General features: G+C 51.3%; 1 protein-coding gene across 1 annotated transcript; it reads right to left on the bottom strand.

The window, feature by feature from the left end:
- Nucleotides 1-136: 136 nt before the first annotated feature.
- LOC133342531 (FYN-binding protein 1-like) lies at nt 137-23,252 on the bottom strand. Its single transcript, XM_061551695.1, has 20 exons — nt 23,205-23,252; nt 13,307-14,407; nt 12,404-12,566; nt 11,226-11,295; nt 10,846-10,973; nt 9,915-9,967; nt 9,456-9,496; nt 9,100-9,190; nt 8,046-8,208; nt 7,752-7,833; nt 7,564-7,577; nt 7,233-7,281; nt 6,728-6,814; nt 5,986-6,011; nt 5,637-5,685; nt 4,506-4,584; nt 2,733-2,889; nt 2,090-2,132; nt 1,734-1,765; nt 137-1,421 (listed from the first exon to the last, which is right to left on the bottom strand). Exons 1-20 carry the CDS (start codon nt 23,232-23,234, stop codon nt 1,414-1,416), a joined length of 2,466 nt encoding a protein of 821 aa, XP_061407679.1. The 5' UTR covers nt 23,235-23,252; the 3' UTR covers nt 137-1,413.
- Between the last annotated feature and the right edge of the window lie 1,295 nt (nt 23,253-24,547).

The raw sequence follows: 24,547 nt of genomic DNA, 5'->3' as shown, positions 1-24,547 counted from the left end.
ATTGAGAGGGGGTCAAATACTTATTTCCCTCATTAAAATGCAAATCAATTTATAAAATTTTTACATGCGTTTTTCTGGATTTTTTGTTGTTATTCTGTCTCTCACTGTTCAAATAAACCTACCATTAAAATTATAGACTGATCATTTCTTTGTCAGTGGGCAAACGTACAAAATCAGCAGAGGATCAAATACTTGTTTCCCTCACTGTAAATGAGTAGATGGATGGGTGGGTGTGTAGCAGGTTTCATCCCCTTCCACAGATCACAACCAGAAATATTTATAACCAATGCCCATAATCTTAAACCCTAACCCTCTAACCCAACCCATCCCTAACCTTAAGTGCTAACTCTAAAACGCTCCAACCTTAACACTAAACACAACACCTTACCCATAACCACAAACCACTAAACTTCAACCACTAAACCTCAAACTTAACCATACACTCAAACGCAAACTCATGAAACCTAAATTAAGAGTACATAGTCCAACCTTAAAATAAAAATGAAACAATATTACGCGGCTTAAAGACACTGACGCAATTATTAGTAAAGAATTTACTACAGAGTTCACAGTAAATTCCATAAAACATTTGGATAAATTAGATTGTCAAAGTTAGTTTCACAGCGATGTCACATTCATAATCGTCAGAAAGGCGAGAAGTGTTAATGAATGGCTGGGTTCACATGGAGGGGTCATCCTTGGTTCCGGGACATCTCCAAGAGCTGGGTGAATGCACCCTGCCCCTGTCTCTCCCACACAACGAGGCAATGCCGAGAGAAGATGGATTTCAATTGTTACACATTACCCACTATGACGCATGGATCAAAAACATGGACACTGGTATAGAAAATGGAACAAAAACTGAAGAGTGCACAGACGTATGGAGAGGTGTGCCTCCTCAGAATTACACTGAGAAAAAGGAGAGAGGAACACGTGGATTAGAGAAAACGCCAAAGGTTCGAGACATCACGTCAACTGTCATGAGAAGCAAATGGGCAGGATTCGTCACGGCCAGAAGGGAAGATGTCCTGTGGTCGAGACTGGTAAAGAAATGCAGCCAAAGGAGGAACACCTATCTTGGAGATGGAGCATTTTAAATTGACATGTATACTAGGAGCTAGATGGGTCGTTGCATTACCAGGCAGTGGCAAATGGCACTGGATTGGGGAGCCCTTCATCCAGCAGTGGACTGACAATGCCTGATGATATGTTTGTGTGTCCGCACCTAGCCTCGTACAAGCATCGGAGTGTGTATATAGAATGTATGTCATGTATAGTAGCTTCTCGGTTTGATTGAGTCGACCGAGAAGTTGCCCAGTCCCACACATCAGTCAGAGAGCAGTGGTGAGGATCCAGTGACACGATCATTAGAGAAGCTGTCCATGATGGACCTCGATGACATCAAAGCAAAGATCAAGGATCTGCAAAGGAAACGCCATCAAAAAGTGAGAGTGAGGGTGGAGGTGATATTGGTATTGGTGATGATGATGGTCTATGTATGTTGACCTTTTTTGCACTGTATGTAGCCAACCGTGCTAATCGGTGATGATGGCGATGGCGATTATGGTGATGACGATGGTGGTGTTAGTGGTGGTGAATGTGATAGTTATGGTGGTGATGATGCTGATAATGATGGTGGTGTTGGTTATGGTGGTAGTAGTGATGGAGGTGGTAATAGTAATGGTGGTTGATGGTAGTGATGGTTTTATTGATGATCATGATGATAATTTTACCTTCATCCAAATTGTCGTAGATGTCAGAGTCCCTGCAATAAAAACAGGAAGGCCAGTTTTTACGTGTCCATAACGCCCAATCCCACAGAGAGTTTCCTTGTCTGACTCCCCTTCAATCCCAGTGAGAGTGTCTCCTCGTATCAAGTGAAACTGAGCAGCCTCGGAGGTTGTGTTTGTTTGTGATTGTTGTGGTCGTATTCACATTGGTTGTAGTTATTGTATCCATGGTTGTAGTTATTGTATCGATGGTGGTTGTGATGGTGCTTTTGGTTGTTGCTGCGCTTATGACTGGCCATTGTGGATGTGCTGCTTGTAGCGATTGTGGTTGCTTTGGTTGTGATTGTTGTGCTTCTCACTCTTGGTCCGGTTGAGATAAGTGCTCTCTGGGAATATACCCATCTGAAGACACAGAAACACAGGGTCAACGTTGAGGTACTGCCTCTGATTGATTGCTTGTGACTACTCGTAGTTGCGCATGATTTATCGTGGCTGCATGCACTTAAACGTGATTTGTGTCACACTTCATCCCTCATTTCCGCACTTCGGGAAACTCCGCTGTGGTTCAACCGCAACTGCCAAACAGCAGCCTTTTCTGAAGATTTTTGCCTGTGCTGAATAAATGCTGCCAAATTAATTCACTCCCAGAAGGCCATGCGGCTGACGAGGTGTGTAAAGAACGCCCCTTGTTTTTAACATGCGGAGCGACGGACATGGAAAGCGGACTCAGCCCTGTCTGCGCATCAGTCATGGTGCGTATATTCTCCACAGCGACGCTACTTAGGGCCACTTTGACTCTCTCAGTGACAGAGAGTTGGTGTCACTGTCTCTTCCTTTGCCGAATACAAATCACTCGCATCGACCGCAAGTGTGCCCTCAAGCAAGCAACACTTGTGTTGTTGCTCAAGTGTTGGTCGTGGTTACGTGTGGTTACTCGCGATTCTTTGTGATTGCTTGTGGTGGCGTGCGTTTGTTCGTGGTTGCGTGTGATTGCATGCTCACATTTTCCCAGGCGGTTGCGGCACAGTGCCCGCATCTCATCCGTGTTTTGTACGAGGTCAAAGGTGTCGCCCTTTGACCCCGAGAGGTCAAGGCGCCCCAAGGGTCGGAGGTCACGGAGCAGCGAGACCACAGAGAGTGTGGGGAGGTCACCAGAAAGCTGCAACCACCACAACTATTACAATCACCACACCATCCACTATAACCACAACAATCACTATAATCACCAGCATCACAACAATTACTGTAACTACCACCACAACAAACGCCGATCACCACTAAGTGGTGGGTCCTGATGTCACCACGGCGCTTGTGCCACGCCAGGTGCACTCCAAGGCCACGTGAAGTGTAAAAGGCTCGCTGACAGGTCACGGGTCAGACCCAGTTGCCACGGGTTGACTGAGATGTCTGACAGATGTACCACCTGTGCCCCCTACTTTTCCAACATGCTGCACTGCACTCCATTCATTGTTGTGAGTGTCGCTCCTCTGCCCTCCACTGTAGCTGGAGGGCGACTGCCTCCGATTTCCCAGAAGCGTCCGTCACACCCCTCCTCCATAGAGGCCAATCTTGACACCGTTTGGTTACCTGTCTTCGGCAAGTCCGCTCAGCTCCACATCCTCTCAGTCCATCTCTTCTCCAGCCCATGCCATGCCTGTTCAGCCCCTCTATCTGGCCAAACACAAGTTGCTTGAGCATGTGGTGGCTCGGCATGTGGGCTACATGATCCAGCCAATGCAGCCTCACCTGCCGGAGCTCAATGACGGGAATTTGTTCAGATCTTTCAAGAATTTGTGAGCTCCTCACACTGCAGCCTGGTTAAACCCAAGATGGATCATGCGCAGGCCACCCTTCGTTTCTCACTGCCGCAGCTGTTCCATTAGAGGTTTCTACGTTGTGCAAGCAGAGCGAAGGGAGGGCATAACTGTCCGAGAAGACCTGGAGCTTCGTGTGGAGTGACATACTTGGTAAATTCCACACAGCGTTACACAGCTGATGAAAGATAATGCTGCTCTGCTGATTCAGAGTGACACCTCTGTTGCCAAAGTGGAGTTGGTCATAAACACACTGCCCAGGTAATGAAAAAATTATCCACTCTTCGCAACTGCCCCATCGCTCATTGGGAGTTGAGGGGATGGAGTATTGGATGTCACAAAATACCCAAGCAGGTGCTTAGTTTTGGTGCGACTGATGGTAAGGCACCACCTTTTAGTGGAACACTCCAGGTTCAGCAGCAGAACCTCCAACTCATTCTCAGAGTGGCAGTAATCACCAGATGATCAGCATGCAAAACATGGTATGCTGATGAACATGGTATGCCCAGGTGGGGCCATCCCTTGACCCCACCCGGGCATCGATCAGCCTCCCATTGTGTATCTTCCAGATGGAAATTCGACTAGTACAGCCATGGGAAGTTTCTCAAACTACGTGGTCGGAGACGTTTCATAATGTGGGAGCCAGAGTAGATCTATGTCGCGCCCCAAGGTGAACAAGGAATGGCTCTGACTCCTGGCCATGTGGCTTTTAATAACTCGCAACCACATCTGGTATACGGGGATGGTCGTGGTGAGGATGGTGGTGATGGTGGTAAGGAATTATTTTAAGAACTTACGAATAGTTTCATGCTCTTTAAATTGAATTTTTTAAATGTTATGCTTTCTAAAATATTGTTTGCTGTATGATTTTGTGTGTTTGATATAATTGTGCCTGGGATGGCAGATTTATGCCAGAAAGATACCAGAGAGCAATAAAAAATCAATTGTACTTGACTATCACCTTAAACTTTTTCCGGGCCTCCCTCTCTTCCCGCTCTCTTATTTTTCTCATCTTCTCTTCTGCCTTCTTGTCTTCCTTCCTGCAGCAGCAGCAGCAACGTCATCGCATCTCATTATCTCACAGTGGCGACACTCGCACCTCGCAGCGAGAACAGCCTGGGTTCGATTCCCAACTCAAGTGTCTGTATGTGTGGCCTGTCCTGCAGTGTGTGTGGCAGTGGGGAGCGGTGGTGCAGCAATTAGCGCGCTGCACTATGAACCCGGCAACACGAATTCGATACCCACCTCACGGCAAACACCAGTGACAATTATCTGAACCGCTCCTCGGCCTGCCCGAGGTCGACAAAGGTGGCCGGACATGGTGCTGGTCACCCACCCCCCCCCCCCTCGTGTGCCGTGCCAGCCTTCATAGGTGCTACTTGCGAACGGCACTTGCCCCAACAGTCTGTTAAGAGACTACATGGGGGATCTTTGTCTTTGTTATGAATTCTAGATTTGAAGTTTTCGTGACTGCAAAGATCCATACTCTTTGGTTCTTTCGGTAAAGTCACGTTGGTAAAAATAAAAATAAGAGATAAAAATAGAAATAAAAGTGGACGCCAAAAGGCGCCTTTTGGCGTCATCTGGTCCAACCCATATGAGACTAGGCTCGAAGGAAAGCTGTCTCGGGTGTGGACCAATCAACTTCAAGGACAGTGCACATTATCAGAGTTATGTCTTTTGTTTGTATTTATGACTGCAGGTATTGCGGTCTATGCAAACATGACTCCTTGCAAAAAGGTGTCAGTTTTGTTGCCAGATAGAAGGGTAAAGAACCAATTATCATATTTTTACTGGCAAATGAGGTCCCCATAGTGGTTAATAACATCTTTCCAATGATTGCTCAATGTGTACCCATCTTCACGGTTGAAGGTACGTCTGTGTTTGTATATCTGGATGGCTTCATGAACAAACCTTTGATGGTAGCCAAACGGTTTGCAGAGCACCTTGGTCTCGGAAAAAAACAATATCATGAGAGCCCACAACGTTGTAACAATGATCAGCAACGGCGGAAGAAATAGTTTTGCCGTGTTTCAGGGCAAGGACAACGAAACACAAGAAGCAGTAATGAGTGAGTGATGAGTGTCATCACCTGACTGAGAGACGCAAATCCTGAGACTCCACGTCATCATACACCTCATCTACATGGAGACACGCGGAGACACAGCCAGCACAACGTGAACCTCGTCCACTATGATACATGGAGACACACGAAGATACACGGGGACACAAAGATTCATGGAGACACGAAGAAAAAAAGAAACACGGGGATATGGAGAAATTAAAGCATGAAATCTAATCTTGATAATCACAGAGACAAAGAGAGACCCACTAGGATCATAGACACATACACAGAGAGACACTTTGAGACAAAGACACATCGAGACACGGGGACAGTGGGACCTGGAGACACGGGGACAAGGAGACCCAGAGACACTCACCGTCTTCTGGAGGGACGTCTTGATCTCTGCGAGGAGACATAAGGAGACAAAACACAGACAAAGACACATTAAGGCACAGGGACACAGGGAGGCAAGTGGACACACAAAGAAATGAAGACAGAAACACATGGAGACACAGGGACATATTGAGACACAAGACAAGACAAAGATCCCCCATATAGCCTGAACGGAGTTTTGGGGCAAGTGTTGTTAGCGACCACCTATGAAGGCCAAAGCGGCACACAAGGGAGTGGGTGGCCAGCACCACGTCCAGACATATTTGTCTCCCACACACTGCACCAGGTACTCATTGAGGTTGAGTCAACCTAGGGGAGGCCCAGGACCGGTTTAGATAATCGGGGAATTGAACCCGTGTCGCCAGGTTTGTAGCTACCACTCCCAATATTGGAACACAGCTACAGACTGGGACACACTGAGACATCCAGAAGCACATTGAGACACAGGGACACACAGGGACACATTGAGTGGTATGCAAGTGGTGTGTCAGTGGTGAGTGGTGTGTGTGTGGTGATTGATTTGTGAGTTAGCAGTAAGTGGTGAGTGAGCAGTGAGTCAACAGTGAGCAATGTGTGAGTGGTGAACGAGTCGTGTGTGAGTGGTGAGTGAGTGGTATGTTAGTGGTGATTGGGTGGTGGGTGGTGTGGTGAGTTAGTGATGAGTGGTGAGTCAGTGGTGAGCAGTGAGTGGGTGGGTGGAGGAGGAGTGGGTGAGTGAGTCTCACTCCTCGTCCTGCTTCTTTACGCTTCTCTTCTTATCACGTCTCAGGTTGATGCCTTTGAAGATGTTCCAGGTCTTCCCCTTTCCACCACTCACAATCACAACCACCACCAGCAATGCTACCACAACTACTACCACAACTGCCTTCACTCAAAATCACCAACACAACAACCACCACCACTACTACCACGACTATTACCACAACAACCAGTCTATTTATCCGTGTCCCCATGTCCCCGTGTCCCCATGTCCCCATATCCACATTTCTCTGCATTGCCGCTCGTCTGCATGACCCCCGTGATGCTGTGTCTCCATGTGTCCTAATGTCGCCACAGCCCCGTGTCCTTTTGTCCCCTTGTCTGCATTTATCTGCATATCCGCGTCCCCATGTCAGTATGTTTTCTTTGTGTCCGTGTCTACATAACCCCGTGTCCCCACGTACGCCTGTTTCTTTATCACCATGTCTGCATGTACCCGTATCTTAGTGTCTCCGTGTCTTCATGTCTCACCTGCTGCCTGATTCTGTCTCGTCATCGTCGGCGGATGGAAACTGATCACCTATATCGAAATCATCAACAACATCATCATCAGACACCATTAAGTCATCAACACCAACAGCAGCATCAGCATCAATGCAACTGGCCTCCCGGTTACAACTCTGGGACCCATTTTCCAATTACAAGGTCTCATGTCTCACATTTGATGTCTAATTGGTGTTTGAACATCTTAACACCTGTATTCATGCCAAAAAGTGTGAAGCCTTTTTATCATTCAATGTCTCCCTGTGTCTCCCCGTGACTCTTAATGCCTCCATGTCTTCCCGTGTCTCACTTTGCTTACCGGAAGCATTTGCTCTGAAAAACAAAAACAAAAAACATTCAGTGATCATGGCGATGGTGGTGATGATGGTAATGATGGTGTTGGTTATGATGGTGGTGGAGGTCGTAATTATGGTGATAATGATGGTATAGTGATGGTGGTTGTGGTGGTGGTAGTGATGGTGGTGGTGATGATGATGTTCGTCTCACTTCGTCTCCTCTGCCACGTCATCATAGATATCTTGGCTTGAGTCCATCTCAAGATCCAGCAGATAAGTCTCCACCAGCCCCACTACAACCACCACCACCAGTAGCACAACCATTACCACCACAACCACCACATCCACCAGGCCCACTTTAACCACCATCAGAACTACACAAGTGAGTGTTGCTTATGAGTGGTGAATGAGTGGGAAATTATGTGTTTGTGTGTGCGTGTTTCCTTGGCAGTGGTGAGAGTGGGTGGCTGTGCGAGTGGGTGGCTATGGGTGCTGAACGCCTCACCGCTCCCCGTCTCGTTCCTCACCACCCACGTGCCCTCGGGGGTGCCCGTGAGCAGCAGCACGGCGAGGCGCTCGCCCTGGCGCACGCCCAGGTCGAGGCGGCCGGACGGGGCAGAGCCGCGGCTCGCCACGGCCACGTGCAGCGCCGGCGTGTCGATGCCAACCTGCCGCCGCAGCAACAGCAGCCACAGCAGCAACAGCAGCAACAGCAGCAACAGCAGCAACAGCAGCAACAGCAGCCACAGCAGCAACAGCAGCCACAGCAGCAACAGCAACAGCAGCAACAGCAGCAACAGCAGCAACAGCAGCCACAGCAGCAACAGCAGCCACAGCAGCAACAGCAGCAACAGCAGCAACAGCAGCAACAGCAGCCACAGCAGCCACAGCAGCCACAGCAGCCACAGCAGCAACAGCAGCAACAGCAGCAACAGCAGCCGCCGCAGCAACAGCAGCCACAGCAACAGCAAGTGTCAAGTTGATGTTGGGTAACCCGGTGAGAACTCAAGAGGCCAAGATAGACGAGTCTCATTGGAAAAGAGACTTGGGTTACCAAGACGACAAAAACTAAACAAATGAAGAGTCACAACAATGAGGCAAATTGAAATCAAGACAAAAAGAACTGCCCGTTGAAATTGAATTAATTTAATGTGAAAAAAATTGTCTCATAAATTACTTTTAAAAAGCATTCACTGCAAAAATACTCAACATAACCTTCGTCATTCTCATGAGGCTGCTGTTGATGATGATATATGATTCTATATCTTCATCATCAGCATCATAATCATCGCTATCAGCATCAACATCACGTAGATTATAATCATGATGATGAGGCAGCTGCTGATGATCATGCTGCTGACGAGGCTGCTGCTGATGATGACACTGACGATGATGAGACACCATCATCAGTGCCATTATCAATGAGGCATCATCAACACGAACATCAACAGTCTCATCATCAGCAAGAGCAGCAGATTATTTAGAATCATGACCATCATCATAAACATCAACTACCACCATCATGCTGATGCTGCTGCTGATAATTCTGTTAGTCTCACCTTGTATTTCTTCTTCATCTCCGTGTCTCTCCGTTCCCTCTCCTTGGCCTCCTTCTTCTCTCTCTCCGTGCGTTCACGCACCGTCTCCTCACTCAGCACACACACAACTTTACTCATCACCCGGCTATATGCACACCCGTACACTCGCACACTCACCCGTGAACTCACTCTTGTACACATGTGTAAGTGTGACTTCCACACAAATTGGTACTATTTTACAGACCCCAGAGGGGAGGGATGATGGGCGTGGTGCTGGCCACCCATCCCCTCGTGTTCTTTGTTAGCCATCACGTGTCCCTGCTCATAGCACTTGCTCCAACAGTCGACTGAAGACTACACTGGGGATCTTTGCGTACCTTTTCTCCTCTAAGTCTTCATAAAAGTCTTCATACACGTCCTGCGGGAGGGAGAGGACACAAGGCGAGTCCGAGTGAGAGTACGCGCACACACGTACGTGCACATACGTGTATGTGAGAGTTGTTTTGTACATGCATACGTGTGTGCACATGAGTTTATATGTACACGCATGTGCGATTCAACTGCCGCCCCGGGAGACGGAAACGGCAACCTCTGGATCGCAAGTCCAGTTCAGATGCCCACCACCACCACCGCTGTGGTAGCAGTGGTTGTCATGGCTGCCTTCTTGTCTCCACTAAATTCCAAACTCACCATGTTTGCTGCGAGAGACATTTGTGCAGCTAACCGGTTTGGTCATCGCAGTTACCGGCAACACAACAAACACTGGTGTCATGAACCCAGTGAGGGTGCGCGAGAGCGAGGGTGTAGGGAAGGGGGCGCAGAGCCCCCTGTGTTACCTGCTGCTGCTCTTCGACTTCGGCGGCCGGGGCTTTGCCTCTGGTGGAACTGGCTGCAAGTGTGGGGGGTATGGGGAGACACAGGGAGACACGGCGAGACAGAGAGACACGAGGATAAGGGGAGACATAACGAGACAAGGACTCGGGGAGACATGGCGTGATAGGGACCCAACGAGACACGGGGAGATACGGGGACATGCGGGGAATCACAGAGAGACACCATTAATTAGCAGAGAGGAAACCCAGATGACATCAGGTGGGATATGTCTGACCAGCTCAGAGAAGCTCAGCAAGTGTGAGCCTGGAGAATCTCGGATGGGCAACCACCATGTATAACAGGTACTATAGGCTGCTGCTACTGTTACTGCGGAACTACGTGTGGAATAGTGGCGCAGCAGTTAGCATGATGCGCTACAAACCCAGCGACCCGAGTTTGATTCCTGCTTACGACTCAGCCTCAAAATGAGTACCTGGTGTGGTGTGTAAACATCGCCACTGGGGAGACAAAGGCAGCCAGGCGTGGTGCTGGCCACCCACCTCTTCGAGTTCCGTGCCGGCTTTCATAGGTGCTCACGAAAAGCACTTGCCCCAACAGACTGTTAAAGGCTATATGGGGAACTTTGTATTTGTATGTGCAAGTGGGGAGCAGTGGTGCAGTCGTTAGCACGCTGCGCTACAAACTCAGAGACCCGAGTTCAATTTCCCCCCACGTCCAACATCAGAGGCAATATTTTGCTTGATTCACTAACTGGTGCGATGTGTACGCATCACCACTGGGGAGACAAAGGCGGCAGGGGTGGTTCCGGCCACACCACCCCCTCGTGTGCCATGCCAGCTTTCATAGGTGCTCACTAACAGCACTTGACCCAAGAGTCAATTCAGCCAATACGGGGGATCTTTGTCTTTATGCACACGCATGCCCCCCACGTACCAGGCACCTCCGGTCTCGGTGTGGGCAGAGGGGGTGCGGTGCCCCTGCCGGGCAGAGCTGGCCCCATCATCCAGGTTGGGGGGCCAGGCAGCTCCACGTCATCATAGTTCTCCTCCACCAGTTGCGCCCTGAGCACACAAAACACACACACACACAAAGGTCCCCGTATAGCCTCAAAAGACATTTGGGGAGTGTGTCACACTGAGACCCACAGATGCACATAGAGGCCCATAGAGTCCCACATATGCTAACCCTAATCCGTCGTGACTCAAACACTCCATTGCCCTGACTGGCGAGATAAAGCATACTCTACCCTCGCGTCGTCGGGCGGCCCTCACCCCGCAGTGGATTGACAAATGGGCTGTGTGTACGGTACTCACGTTGGGACCGTTGCCTTGGTTATGAGTGTCATGGTGGCCGGGAGAGAAGGGGGAGTGGCTCCCATTGCTCCTAGCAATGAAGGGGGGGGGGGGGTGTTACCCACAATGCTATGCTGGAGAAAGAACGGCCATTTTGCATGCTTAACATGAGCAGCATTATCCATACAATTCATCAGCAGCAATATGAATAGTAGTAGCAGCAGCATCTCCACCATCAGCAGCAGAATCAACAGCAGCAGCATAAGAATCATCAAAATCACCAGCATCATCAGCATTGATAATTATCATGAGCACCATCATCATTAGCAGAAGCAGCAGTACCACCACCATTACCACCATCACCGGTACCATCACCACCCCCATCACCACCACCATAAACCACAACAACAACAAATAAGGGAGGGCATAACTGGCCAAGAATACCCAAAGCTTTGTGTGGAGTGATAGGCCAGGTAGCTTCCACACAGCGTTACGAAGCAGGTCATTAACGATTGTGAGTAGAGGGTCAGGGACCCCAAAAGCATGAATAATAACCCAGAGCCCTAGTCTATTGATTGTATCAGACTTTAACCAGGTAAATAAGGCAGATAAGTTCTGTTTAAATTCTATACACCTCTGCTGTAGTAGACGGATGGAGAATATGGCATCCATGCAGGAACGCCCCAGCCTGAAACCATATTGGGGCTTTGCAAGCCTCTCCTTAGCTTGCCTGGGCCACAAGGGCATCATTCCAATCCTGCAGAATCCGTCCTGTGTCCAGACAATTGTAATGATGTCAAACAGAGCAGCCTGGAGACCAATACGATCCTCCCTCAGCAGTTTGCTTGGGAAATCATCTCTGCCCGACGCTGATCCTGGACTCAGGCGCTGAATCGCCTTTTTGCACTTGTTCAACAGATGGCACCTCAGACTGCCACTCACAGGGGGTCGCTACTTCTTCAAATATTTGAGGCATAGAAGCTCCAGCAGGGTCAACCCCACCTTGCCCCATGATATTATCTGAACTGAGGAGTTTTTCTTCCCCCAATACCTCACATCACCACCATCGGCACCACCACCACCACCACTATCATCAACACCACTATCATTACCACCACCACTATCATCGACACCACTATCATCATCCACAACAACATTTCCACTACCCTCACCATCACCACCTCCACCGCTGTTCTTACCTCGCGTGGCCACTTGAGCCCGGAATCGGCTCAGCTCCACACTTGGAGGTCGCGCCGGTTTCTTTGGCGCCTGGCCAAGCAGTAACGGCTTTGGCAGCACCTTGCGAGGGGGTGCAGGCCCCCTCAAGAATCCCGCGGGACCTCCATTGGCCTCCTGTGTGAGCTGAGCAGGGGAGAAGGTGTCAGCGGTGGATCTTTTTCCGGGTCCTCCGGTTTTTCCCTCCACATTTAGAATTATGCGTCTAGATGATTTGGCTGATATACATTTCCACATGATAAGCCACTTCATTGAGCTATAATTTGTGGCCAAGTCACTCATATTGGCGCATTCCCTGTCCCAAACTCATTAAAATGCAAATCAATTTATAACATATTTGACATGAGTTTTTCTGGATTTTTTGTTATTCTGTCTCTCACTGTTCAAATAAACCTACCATTAAAAGTATAGACTGATCATTTCTTTGTCAGTGGGCAAACGTACAAAATCTGCAGGGGATCAAATACTTTTTCCCTCACTGTAACTAGTTTTGCACAGCACTCAAAATCAATTGAGTGTCCTTGTTGGAACGCGTGTTCTGCCACTGCCAACAGTTTTATTTGTATTTAATATTCCTTTGGTGTTCTTTTAGTCTCGTGCTGATCATTCGTCCTGTCTGACCCACATAGCATTTTCCACAAGAGCAATTAATCCGGTATTGGCAAGTTCTGTTTACGTGACAAACCTTACTTATTGGCTGTGTCGGTTGGTGGCGGGTTTAACGACACATTTATAGCTACGCGATTTCACCGAAAAAAAACCCCTCTATTGTTGATATTGGTTGCAAAAGCCTACATGTTAAACGCGCTACCTAAATGTACAAGGAATGCTGATGATATATACCGCTGATGATGTTAATCTCTCACCGTTCCTCCCGAGGTCCCTGCTCCTCCCCTCTTCCACCTCTTCTCCCCTCCCTCCTCCTCCTCCTCCTTCCCGCCGGTCCTCCCTCCACTCTTCACACTCGCGATTTGAGCCCTCAGCTTTGCTGCCAGTGGAGACACTGCCGGCGGAGCCCCGCCCCCTCCCAGCGTAGTCCCGCCCCCTCCCAGCGTAGTCCCGCCCACCCCCGATGTTGCCCCGCTCACCGCGCTGCCAAACCTGCCGACACCCACCCCAACGCTGGCCCCTCCCACTGCGGGCCTAGCTCCGCCCGTATCATCCGAGGCCACGCCCACCCGGTTGCCGCCAAACTTGGCTCCACCCCCTCCGAATTTGACCCCGCCCCCGACGCCGTCGCCGCTGCTGCAGGCGGAGGCCGCGTTGTTGCCCTCTTTGGCCCCACCTACTCCATCCGTAGCCCCGCCTGTCACAATCTTAGCTCCGCCTACTCCTTCAAATTTGGCCCCGCCCCTTCCTCCAAATGAGGCACCTTCATCTGCCTCATTAGAGGCACCGCTCCCCCCGGGTTTGGCTCTGCCTGCAACGTCCATTGGCACGCCCACTCCAAACTTCGCTCCACCAACACCCCAAACTTTGGCCACGCTCACTCCTCCGAATTTGGCCACGCCCCTTCCCATGCCTCCTGCCCCATCCGAGGGGCCGCTCACTTCGTACGGCGTCTCCCCCACACCTGATTTGGCCCCTCCCACTTCTGGCTTAGCTCCGCCCATACCCCACATTTTGGCCCCGCCCACCGCTTCAGAGGCCCCGCCTACTCCAAACTTTGCTCCGCCTCTTCCAAACTTGGCCCCGCTGACAACTTCTGAGCCCCCTCCCCCATCTGTAGCCCCGCCCACCTCGAATGAAGCCCCGCCCACCCCTCCAAACCTGGCTCCGCCCCTTCCGGTGAAGCCAACCCCCACACCACCCCCTCGTGCAGAAGCCCCGCCCCTTCCAGGGAAGAAGGGGGAGGAACCGGAGAGTTTGGGTCCCGCGGAGAGGGGAGGCTGGGGCACGGAGGTGGCCCCGCCCCCCGCCTCCTCATTGTTGAAGCACGCCATGAGCTTCTTGATGTCAGGGGCCGCCTGAGAAACACGCACACCACACACACCATGAAGACACCACACACGCCATGGACACCACATGCCCCACGCATGCCACGCACACACCACACGCGTCATGCACGAGGTGCGTTGCACGCTTACTGGTATAATCGGCTGTCAGTTCCCAGTCACCGGTAATCGTTTCCAGTATAATGTCAGAAACGAATGCACCGATGGGCACTGCGCATGGACGTACAACCCGCATGGTAGCCCAAGTCACCGCTGGTTACATTTCTCCCCGTTTCTCCGTTAAAAGGTACAGGTGTGTCCCTGTAACGGCCTTGTGTGATGCCGCAACCGCGAAGCCGCTCTGCGGGCGGCCCACCTACGACCCCCTCACCAACCCGCCACACAAACACTCACACACCCCCACATACAGCCTCGCGGGGAAGTCGCCTGGCCCACAGGTTTTCACCCAGGAGCCCCCCCCCTCGTAGGGGGGGACATTCTCCACGGTTTTCCCTGAGGCTTTCCCCAGGCTGAATTACACTGCGGCGCCGTGGATCAACGTGGAAGCACAGGATCACGAGGCTACGCAGCCACCGCGGATAGAAAACACACACGACACACACGGATCAGCGGGCAGAGAGGGGGCGGAGCCACGTACGGCGGGAAAACGGGTCGCCCCTTTAATGTAGAAGGCAAAATGCGGACGTCGCTGAGATCAACGGTCCGAGTAGAACTAGAGTACAGGTGAGCGATCTGATTGGCGGAAAAGCCCAGCGATCTCATTGGCCAGCGGGTCGGCGCCAAGTTATCTTTGATGTAGGTGAAAATAAAAGGGCCGTAGAAAGGGCAAGAGGCTCTCTTCTGCTCAAGTGGAGATCGGGGTAGTCACCTAGCCGGCCACTGGAACGTCCGTGAGACGTGTCTCAGCGCAGCCAGGCCCCAGGAGGACTCTGTGCAACCTCACCCCTCCGCGGCTCCCCACACATCCGAGGAGAACCATGAGTAAGAGAGAGAGTTGGGATTTAGCTTAAAAGCCAAAAGGAGTTTAAGTCCTAACATACTAGGTAAACCGGGTTCAGACCATCGGGAGATAGGTTAGTCCTGCCTTGCTGATTCCGACTGATTCGGTGAGAGTGACTCGCAGACGCGCCGAGAATAAATCGTTAGTAATTGATCACAGCCTCGTGTGAATTCTACGAGTGTGAGGGAAGTGCATGGTGGTGTGTGTGCGCTCGCCGTAACGTGTATGGCTCGGCGCACAGCGTCCCGGTGGAAGAAACGCTGTGCCCGCAGGACTCCGCGAGTGCACGTCTCGTCCTGTGGCCCCTGACCTCCGCGCTGCGTGTGTGTGCATAGGCGTGAACGACGGGTTAATGCGCGGATCTGACCCTCTATTCGGTTATCATTACGCTTGCGCTGCGTTAACTGTTTAGCGTGTGCCCACGGTGAGCGACGGCAGACTCGCACGGGTACACGTGTGATTATTCATACGGCTTTGGTTTAGTGCGTGCCCACGGGGGGTGTTGAAAGTGCGTGGTGGTGTGTGTGTGCGCTCGCCGTCACGTGTGAGGTCGGTGCTTCCGCGGGTGCACGCTTCGTTCTGTGGCTGCGGACACCTGTGCTGCGTGCGGGCTCACACCCACCGCGATCACCCGCCCCCACGGCCCTTTAAACGAGCGCTATCAACCGCCCACGGCGGCCGCGCGTGTACGAGCGACGTCACTGCCCTCCGACCTCTGACCCCCCATTCAGCGCGTGTGATTGGTGCGCGGGGTCGTGAGAGCGGAGACGTCGCGTTTGAGTGGCGGTGCGTACACGTGCGAGGGCCGTGGTGTCCCAAGGGAGTCTCCTACTAATGTTTGAGGGGATGCACTTGGAGAGTGGGGGTGAATGGCCCGAGGTGGCCCAGGGTCAGCCAGGGGGGAAACGGCAGCAGCGAGGGAAGAAGGAGAGGAGAAAGGGGGAGAGGAATCGGGGGCCAACAGCCCTGACACTTGCTCACGTCACAGCTGGCGGAAGGTCACCCACTCGGCGGAGCTAAAACTATTCCACACCTACCAGACGACTTGGAAGAGGTAGGCATACCCACATTTTACCCCACCACATGCGACCTGCCGATCGACGTGATGTTTCTGTCGTGACCCACCAGTCGATCGTACGGGGCATGTGTTTACTGCGAGGGAGAGCGGGGCAATGGCAGTGGGTGGCCAGGTGGAGCAAGGAGGAGGACTTTGCTGGGCTGCGGGGGGGGGGGGGGGGGTGCTGCTGCACGTGGTCGCCTGTAAACCAGCACTGTAGCGGCAGCAGCGAAGGTTGGTGGATTGCAAAACGTTATTCCTGTCGGCGTCGAGGAGGGACCATACCTTGGCTCTGCTAAGAGGAGGCAGTACAGGAGACCCTTGAATATTATCTTGGGGGTTACGTTCTTGGAAAGTGACGCGAAAGCCAAAACCGTGATATTCAATACTTAAGAAGCCTTACCTAAATAATGTGGTTCGGTACACGACTATGCAAATTCAAATAAGAACTGTATTAAATCTTCTTCTTCTTATATATAAAAGTCTCCGCGCGTTCGCGCTTGCGGGGGATTTGGCTCTCGGACGGTGGGGTTTAAGACCGAAATAATTTGCCAGCCGGCATGCCCTAAGCCCCGTGGTGGGAATAGGCTATTCCGTTTTCCCATCCGTAAACTTTAAAGTAGTTTAATTAACACATTTGTGCCGTTTCTATTATTCAATATTTACTTATTGCACGACATCGACCGTACCAACTGACGACAATTGCGTGGGGGGGACGGACCCTACCAAGTGCTGCGAGTTCACTCGAGCTCACGGGGGACATTTTCTTTTACGCGTTTTACAGCCAACACGTACACACATAACGCTGCGGACATTTCTTCACAGTGTCATGTCCTCTTCGCCCTCCCCCCCCCCAACACGATGCGTCCAGTTTATACTACAGACTCCGTAGATAATAATATTTTACTGCTTACATAGCATTATTCTTGCACGGGCAGGGGATGCTGGGGAGGGGGGGTAGCGGCCCAGCCCCGAGCCTGCAACGTGCCAACTCCGCCGCCTCGCCAATGTAGGCCAGGAGGGGGGGCTACGCATGGCACAAGGCCTCAACACGCCTATGATAAGTACAAATGTCCTTGCTTCTTACTCTAACAACTCAAGCCCATTGTTTACTATTGTTAAACACATTAGTTGACAAACATTACAGATAAAACTCTTTTTGGATTTTTGGGTTGCTCAATTTCCCCTTTTTTTGCTGCGCTTTTATAACGCTGCCACGGTCTACTGCCAGTCTGTGATTTCTGCTTATTTCTTCAATGCATTTCTATTGTTTCCATCGCTTGCGTCACGCTATTTACTCATACGTAGTACTGCAATACTGATAGCTGTGCCATCATCGGGGATTGCTGTGTCCGTCGATGTGTGTGTGTGAGTCCATGTGTGTATATTTGAGTCCATGTGTGTGTGTTCATCCATGTCTGTGTATCTCAAGTAGTTGTCTGTGTGTCACATGTGTATGTGTGTACGGCTGTGTGTATGTCAGTCTATGTATGTATGTGTGCGAGTCGCTGTATGTGTACGTCCATATGTGTGTGTAACTCCATGTGTGTGTATCTCAAGTGGATGTCTATGTGTGTGTCAGTCCATATGTGTGTGTGTGTCTGAGTCCATGTGCGTGTGTGTTAGTTGCTGTGTGTGCATGCCTCCATGTTAGTCAGTGTAAGTCCATTTCTTTGCGTGTCTGTAGGCCCATGTGTACGTCTTAGTCCATGCGTGTGCTTTATTGACCTGCTCAAGGCCTATGATACCATCAGTAGGCCTGGCCTCTGGGTTGTTCTTCGTGCTTTCAGAGTCCCGAACCCACTGCTCACCATCCTTAATGACCTTCATGATGGTGAGCGGCCCCGCGTCAAACTACGTGGCTGTGAGTCAGAGCCATTCCCTGTACACCTTGGGGTGCAACAGGGATGTCCTCTGGCTCTCACATTATTTTACATATATTTGGACCACGTAGTTCCTGAAGCCTTCAATGGCTGTACCGGAACAATTTCCATCTAGTACAGATACAATGGGAGGCTGATCGATGCCCGGGTGCGGTCAAGGGATGCCCTATTGCTCAACCACGTTATGTATGCCGATGATCTGCTAATTGCTGCTCACTCGGAGGAGGAATTTGAGGTGCTGCTGCTGAACCTGGAGCTTGCCACCAAGAGGTGGGGCCTTACCATCAGCCCCACCAAAACTAAGCACCTGCCTGGGTATTTTCTACCATCGGACACTCCACCCCCACAACTCCCAATTGGTGATGGGGCAGTTGTGGAGACAGTGGAGAGTTTCCCTGGGCAGTGTGCTTATGACCGGCTCCGGTTTAACAGCAGAGTTCTCACTCCGAATCAGTCGAGCTGCAGCATATTTTCATTGGCTGCGTAACGCTGTGTGGAAGCTACCTGGTCTATCACTCCGTACGAAGCTTCAGGTCTTCTCGGCCACGGTCATTCCCTCCGTTCTCTACGCTTGCGAAACTTGGACCCCCCTAATGGAACATCTTCGCCGGTTAGAAACATTTAGGCTGGCCTGCCTACGATCCATCCTGGGTTTAACCAGGCTGCATTGTGTGAGGAGCTCACAAATCCTTCAAAGATGTGTGGGGGTAGAGATAGGTGGTGGCGTTCGCCCTCGCTGGGTAGAGGGCAGGTGCACACCAGCTGGCATGACGGGAGAGTGGCGTGGCTCTTCAGCGCAAAGTCGGCAGGCGACTGACCATCAGAATGTAAGTACGGCAAATGTAAATATGTGGATAAGCAAGCTACATAGGTTATGCGTAGGAGAATGGTATTTTAAAGTGCACTCTACCCCTATCACGACTCCATTCTGAGACATTCCACTATCACTACCTCCAACCCTATCACTACCCTCACTCCAATCACTATTTGCACCCCGATCACTAGTTGCACCCCGATCAATACTCCACCTGTTTCAGTAGCTCTACAGTCTACCCCTATCAGTAGCCCTTCCCCGATCACTACCCCGATCACTCACTCTCCAAACCTCCGATTAGCACGATTGGTTATGTACGGTGCAAAAGTTCATTACCCCTATCACTTGTCATACGTTATCACTACCCCAATCACTACCCATACCCCGATCACTACCCCGACTCCTATCACGACTCCCCACTTCCATCGCGAGCCTTAAACTTATCAATAGCCCTACCCCTCCCCCGGCTCCCATAGCTGTAGCCCTCGCTCTTCTCGCCGCGGTTTCTGCCGTTTCCCTGTTCTACAGGAAACTTGCCCTTCCTCTCCCGACCCCCACACACGAGGGCGCCAGGGGGTGTGTGTCTCCGTTAGATCCACTGAGCCTGAAACGAGTGCTGTACTACCTGCTGCGGAGTAAATCATCGGCGCAGGGATACAAAGGCGGCTGGCCTTCATAGTTGCTTGCTAACCGTACTTTCCCCAACAGTTTGTGTAGGCTAGACGGGGGATTTTTGTCTTTTTGTGTACGTACACTGAATAAGTACTGTCCTGTTGTCTCTCCCGGTACTCGCCAGGGCGTCTGTCTCCGACTGCTGCCGAGTCGTTCCACCTTCTCGGTGTCGTTCCACCTTCTCGGTGTCGTTCCACCTTCTCGGTGTTGTTCCACCTTCTCGGTGTTGTTCCACCTTCTCGGTGTTGTTCCACCTTCTCGGTGTCGTTCCACCATCTCGGTGTCGTTCCACCTTCTCGGTGTTGTTCCACCTTCTCGGTGTCGTTCCACCTTCTCGGTGTTGTTCCACCTTCTCGGTGTCGTTCCACCTTCTCGGTGTCGTTCCACCATCTCGGTGTTGTTCCACCTTCTCGGTGTTGTTCCACCATCTCGGTGTTGTTCCACCTTCTCGGTGTCGTTCCACCTTCTCGGTGTCGTTCCACCTTCTCGGTGTCGTTCCACCTTCTCGGTGTCGTTCCACCTTCTCGGTGTCGTTCCACCATCTCGGTGTTGTTCCACCTTCTTGGTGTCGTTCCACCATCTCGGTGTCGTTCCACCTTCTCGGTGTCGTTCCACCTTCTCGGTGTCGTTCCACCATCTCGGTGTCGTTCCACCTTCTCGGTGTCGTTCCACCTTCTCGGTGTCGTTCCACCTTCTCGGTGTCGTTCCACCTTCTCGGCGTTGTTCCAAGAACGCAACTTCTCTCTGCCTCTTTACGAACGTTTCAGTTTCATTTGCTCCGTCGTCGGGCGGCAGCGCGGTGGTGACACTTGCACCTCACAGCCACAATCACCTGGGTTCGATTTCCAACTCGGGCACCCCCTTGTGTGGAGTTTGCATGTCCTCACCTTGTTCTGCATGGGTTTCCTCCCATAGCTAAAAACAACACGCACAATGTAACTGGTATTGGCCAAACATCGTAATGCTGAACAATTGCCTGCAATTTACTCAATTGGGATCACACAGAACAATATCAACATCACCCTGCGGAAACTTGACAGGACCCTCCTGAAAGGGAGTGTCGAGAGTTATGTGAGGAAATTATAGAACCCGGAGGAGAACCACGCAGAACTGAGGGAGAAATTACAAACTCCACAGAGACAGGCGCCCGAGTCGGGAGTTGAGCCCTGGGGCTTGTGGCTGTGTGGCGCACGTGTCACCCTCTGCGCCACCCCTCTGCCGCCCATGTCATGAGATTGATCCTCGTGTCTCCCTTCAACAATCGCCCTCGGTGTATCTGCCGAATGTTCTAGTCGTGTCTCCCTCCAATCGCCGCCGCCAGTGTTGAGCGAACTCACTGGCACCGTACTCGAACACTGCTCTTCTCTATCCTGAGCCGCATTTTGCAAGCATGAAATGTTAAGTTCCCCTCTCGTTTCCTGCTGTTAAATTCTATCGCTTGCAATAAGGACCCGGACTGTTAGAAGAGTTCCTTTTTACGGTACCGATAACCACATGGAAAACACCTCGAAAAACCCCGGCTATCGCCACACATCTACAATGTCGATAGCGACAACGCACTCGGCTTTGAACTGAGAAATAAGAGCAGCTGCCACCGCGGTGGTGGTGGTGGAGGTAGTGGGCAGAAGAAATAGACTCACAATCCAGAGGTCGCCGGGACCCACCGCATCTCGGCGCGGCGGTTGTGACCCACTGGGGCCGCTTCCTCAACCCGCCAGCGCTCGTGTGCCCCAGGCAGTGTCCGTGGGTGCAGTCGATCGGCAGGGCGCATGTGCTGGGGGGTAAGATGTGGGTACGTCCACCTCTTTTACTCAAATTACACTGTAAACGGATTCCTGACTTTAGGAAACAGTTATCGATTCTCAAAACGGTTATCGATTCCCGTTGAACCAGCCTCGTCAATTCCGATTGTTATAACATTCTGTCGAGATTTATACTTAATCTACAGCCTTTGATTAATCCACTGCTGCCTGAAGGCCTCCCCGCACCATGTTTGACAATTCTTCCTGATGCTGGTCATTGTGAGCTCATGGTGAAGGGAACCCCTTCAGATATCACTCGCCACTGATGTTAGCCGTGGCCAGGCATCAAACGAAGGTAACTTCCTCGTGTTTATATGTCTTTACATAAATGACAACGTACTGTACTGCTCAATGAGCAATGAAGCATCAGTGCTCCTCTGTTTACAACCCTGCAGCAGCCCCAGTGGTGGAAGTTCCACATTCCTCTGGCGGGGGGCGCGTCTATCCATAGGACAACCGCGTTTTACTTCCCCACCAAGTGGTACTCAACCACGGTTCTAACTCCCGCAACCTTCCGATTGCAAGCTGCTCGCTCTGCCACTGAGCACGGTGTGTTTAAGAGGAACAAACCCTGACCACCACCACCATCACCACCACCACCATCACCACCATCACCATCACCACCGCCATCACCACCACCATCAGCAGCAGCACCGCGCAGCAACAGGCAGCGGCGAGGTGACCGCTGCCGTCATGCGCGTGATGGCAGCGGTCATGAATTCAATATCGAGGTCTGCTGCTGCTCGCCACGGGGAGAGGGCTTCGGCGGAGAGAGTTCGTTGGGCGCTGCCGCCCGTCCACACGCGTCACTCAGCGGACACCTCCTGACATGCACGTGGATCTTGGTGTCTCCACACCAAGATCCACGTGTCGCCTTCACAGGCTGTTGGGACAAGTGCTGTTAACAAGCACCTATGAAGGCCGACACGGCACACGAAGGGGTGGGTGGCCAGCACCCCACGCCCGGCCGCCTTTGTCTCCCCAGTGGCGATGTTTACACACCGCACCAGGTACTTATTTGCGGCCGAGTCGACCTAGGGGTTCGTAGCGCGACGCGCGACCCGCGAGACACGAACACTTCACATCTTCAAACGGAGTTCTTGCTCGGACGCGCATCGAGACGTCCAAACTAATCTCCCACAGCCCTGAGCCGTGGTGGAAATTCCGCATTCCCAGGGCGGGGACGAGTTTCCCCGTAAAACAACCGTTATTGACTTCCCCACACTTGTTTACATTGTGTACACACAGACACAACAACCACATGTGTTTACATTGTGTACACACAGACACAACGACCACACGTGTTTACATTGTGTACACACAGACACAACGACCACACGTGTTTACTAAGTCGCGGTGACATCACCACTACGCCTGTGCCAGGCTAGATGCACACACATACGCTTCCACACATAGTCTACTTATATACACACACACACATACTTACATATGCACTCATACATACACTCGTACACATACACACAAGGTACACATACACATTGCTACACAAATACACTAATTAGAGCATGGGCAACAGTTGTGACTGTAAGAGCTGTTAGTAGCGGAGACCGCTACACTCACCATGATCTTCACTTCCCAAGCGACTCGCATCTGAGGGGCGGGGCCATATCTAGAGGGGGCAGGGTGGGCGTGAGGGGCGGGGCTAGTGAAGTGAGTGGGGGAGGGGAATGAGGGGCGGGGCTAGTAAAGTGGGGGGTGGACGTGAGGGGCGGGGCTAGTAAAGTGGGGGGGGGGTGGACGTGAGGGGCGGGGCTAGTAAAGTGGGGGGGGGGTGGACGTGAGGGGCGGGGCTAGTAAAGTGGGGGGTTGGACATGAGGGGCGGAGCTAGCAAAGCGGGGGGTGGACATGAGGGGCGGGGCTAGTAAGTGGGGGGGGTGGACATGAGGGGTGGGGCTAGTAAAGTGGGGGGTGAACGTGAGGGGCGGGGCTAGTAATGTAGGGGGGTGGAAATGAGGGGCGGGGCTAGTAAGGAATCGGGATCTGTATTTAGACTGCAGGAGGAATCCGATGAGCTATGAAGCTCGTTTTACAGTTCTCCAGTACTGGCGGGTCAGAACATTACAACGATAGGAGTGCAAAGTATAGGAAAGGTAAACAAATCACTTTAATAAATATATTTTTTTCATCTGACCAGGTAAAGCCCACTGACTGAGCGATTAGCTTGTTTTTTTTTATCAGAAGCGGCCTGGCCACAAATGATAGCTCAACAAAGTTGCCTTATTACGTGGAGATTTATAGCATAAAAATACTCTAAATAATCTAGACGCATGATGCAAAATGCGGAGGGAAAACTGAAGGACCTGGAGAAAAATCCACGCGACCACGAGAAGAACATACAAACTTCAAATACACAGGCGTTCCGGTTGGGATCGAACCTCCGATTCTCCTCCATACCTGGCTGAGGAAGATAACGTCACACCACCGTGGCGCCCCTTGACTAAACAAAGTATTGACGTTACAATTGCATCATCAATTCCCAAGCTTGGCGAAGGCAGTTAAAACAGCAGCAAACACAGTCCCAGACCACACCAAGACAACGTACAGTCCCTCAATAAAAGTGGACATTAAAATGTTACTATCGATACATTAAGAATCTAATTTACAAATCACATTTGGTAATGTGGCTGTATCCAGATGGGAAAAGGAATGGGCGGGGCTATGTGAGTGGGTGTGAAGATAATATTCGTACAGTACAGTAATACGAATCAAGATTACGGTAATAACATTGATGCTTACTTAAAGGTCACACGGACGGAGTCTGATTAGTCATTTTGAGGAGGGTCCCCGCTTTGGGTTTTTGTCATGAATTATTTCAGCAAATCAATGATAAGTGTGTATTGTACGTGGGCGGAAACCGCAGTGCTCGTACAGGAAACCCACGCGTGCGAGGGAGCAACCCTCG

The sequence above is a fragment of the Lethenteron reissneri genome, chromosome 15 (assembly GCF_015708825.2).
Source record: "Lethenteron reissneri isolate LAM-NWPU_2019-01 chromosome 15, ASM1570882v1, whole genome shotgun sequence".
NCBI lineage: Eukaryota > Metazoa > Chordata > Hyperoartia > Petromyzontiformes > Petromyzontidae > Lethenteron > Lethenteron reissneri.
Note: the sequence above shows the minus strand (reverse complement) of the source record. Positions and strands in the feature narration are given on the sequence as shown.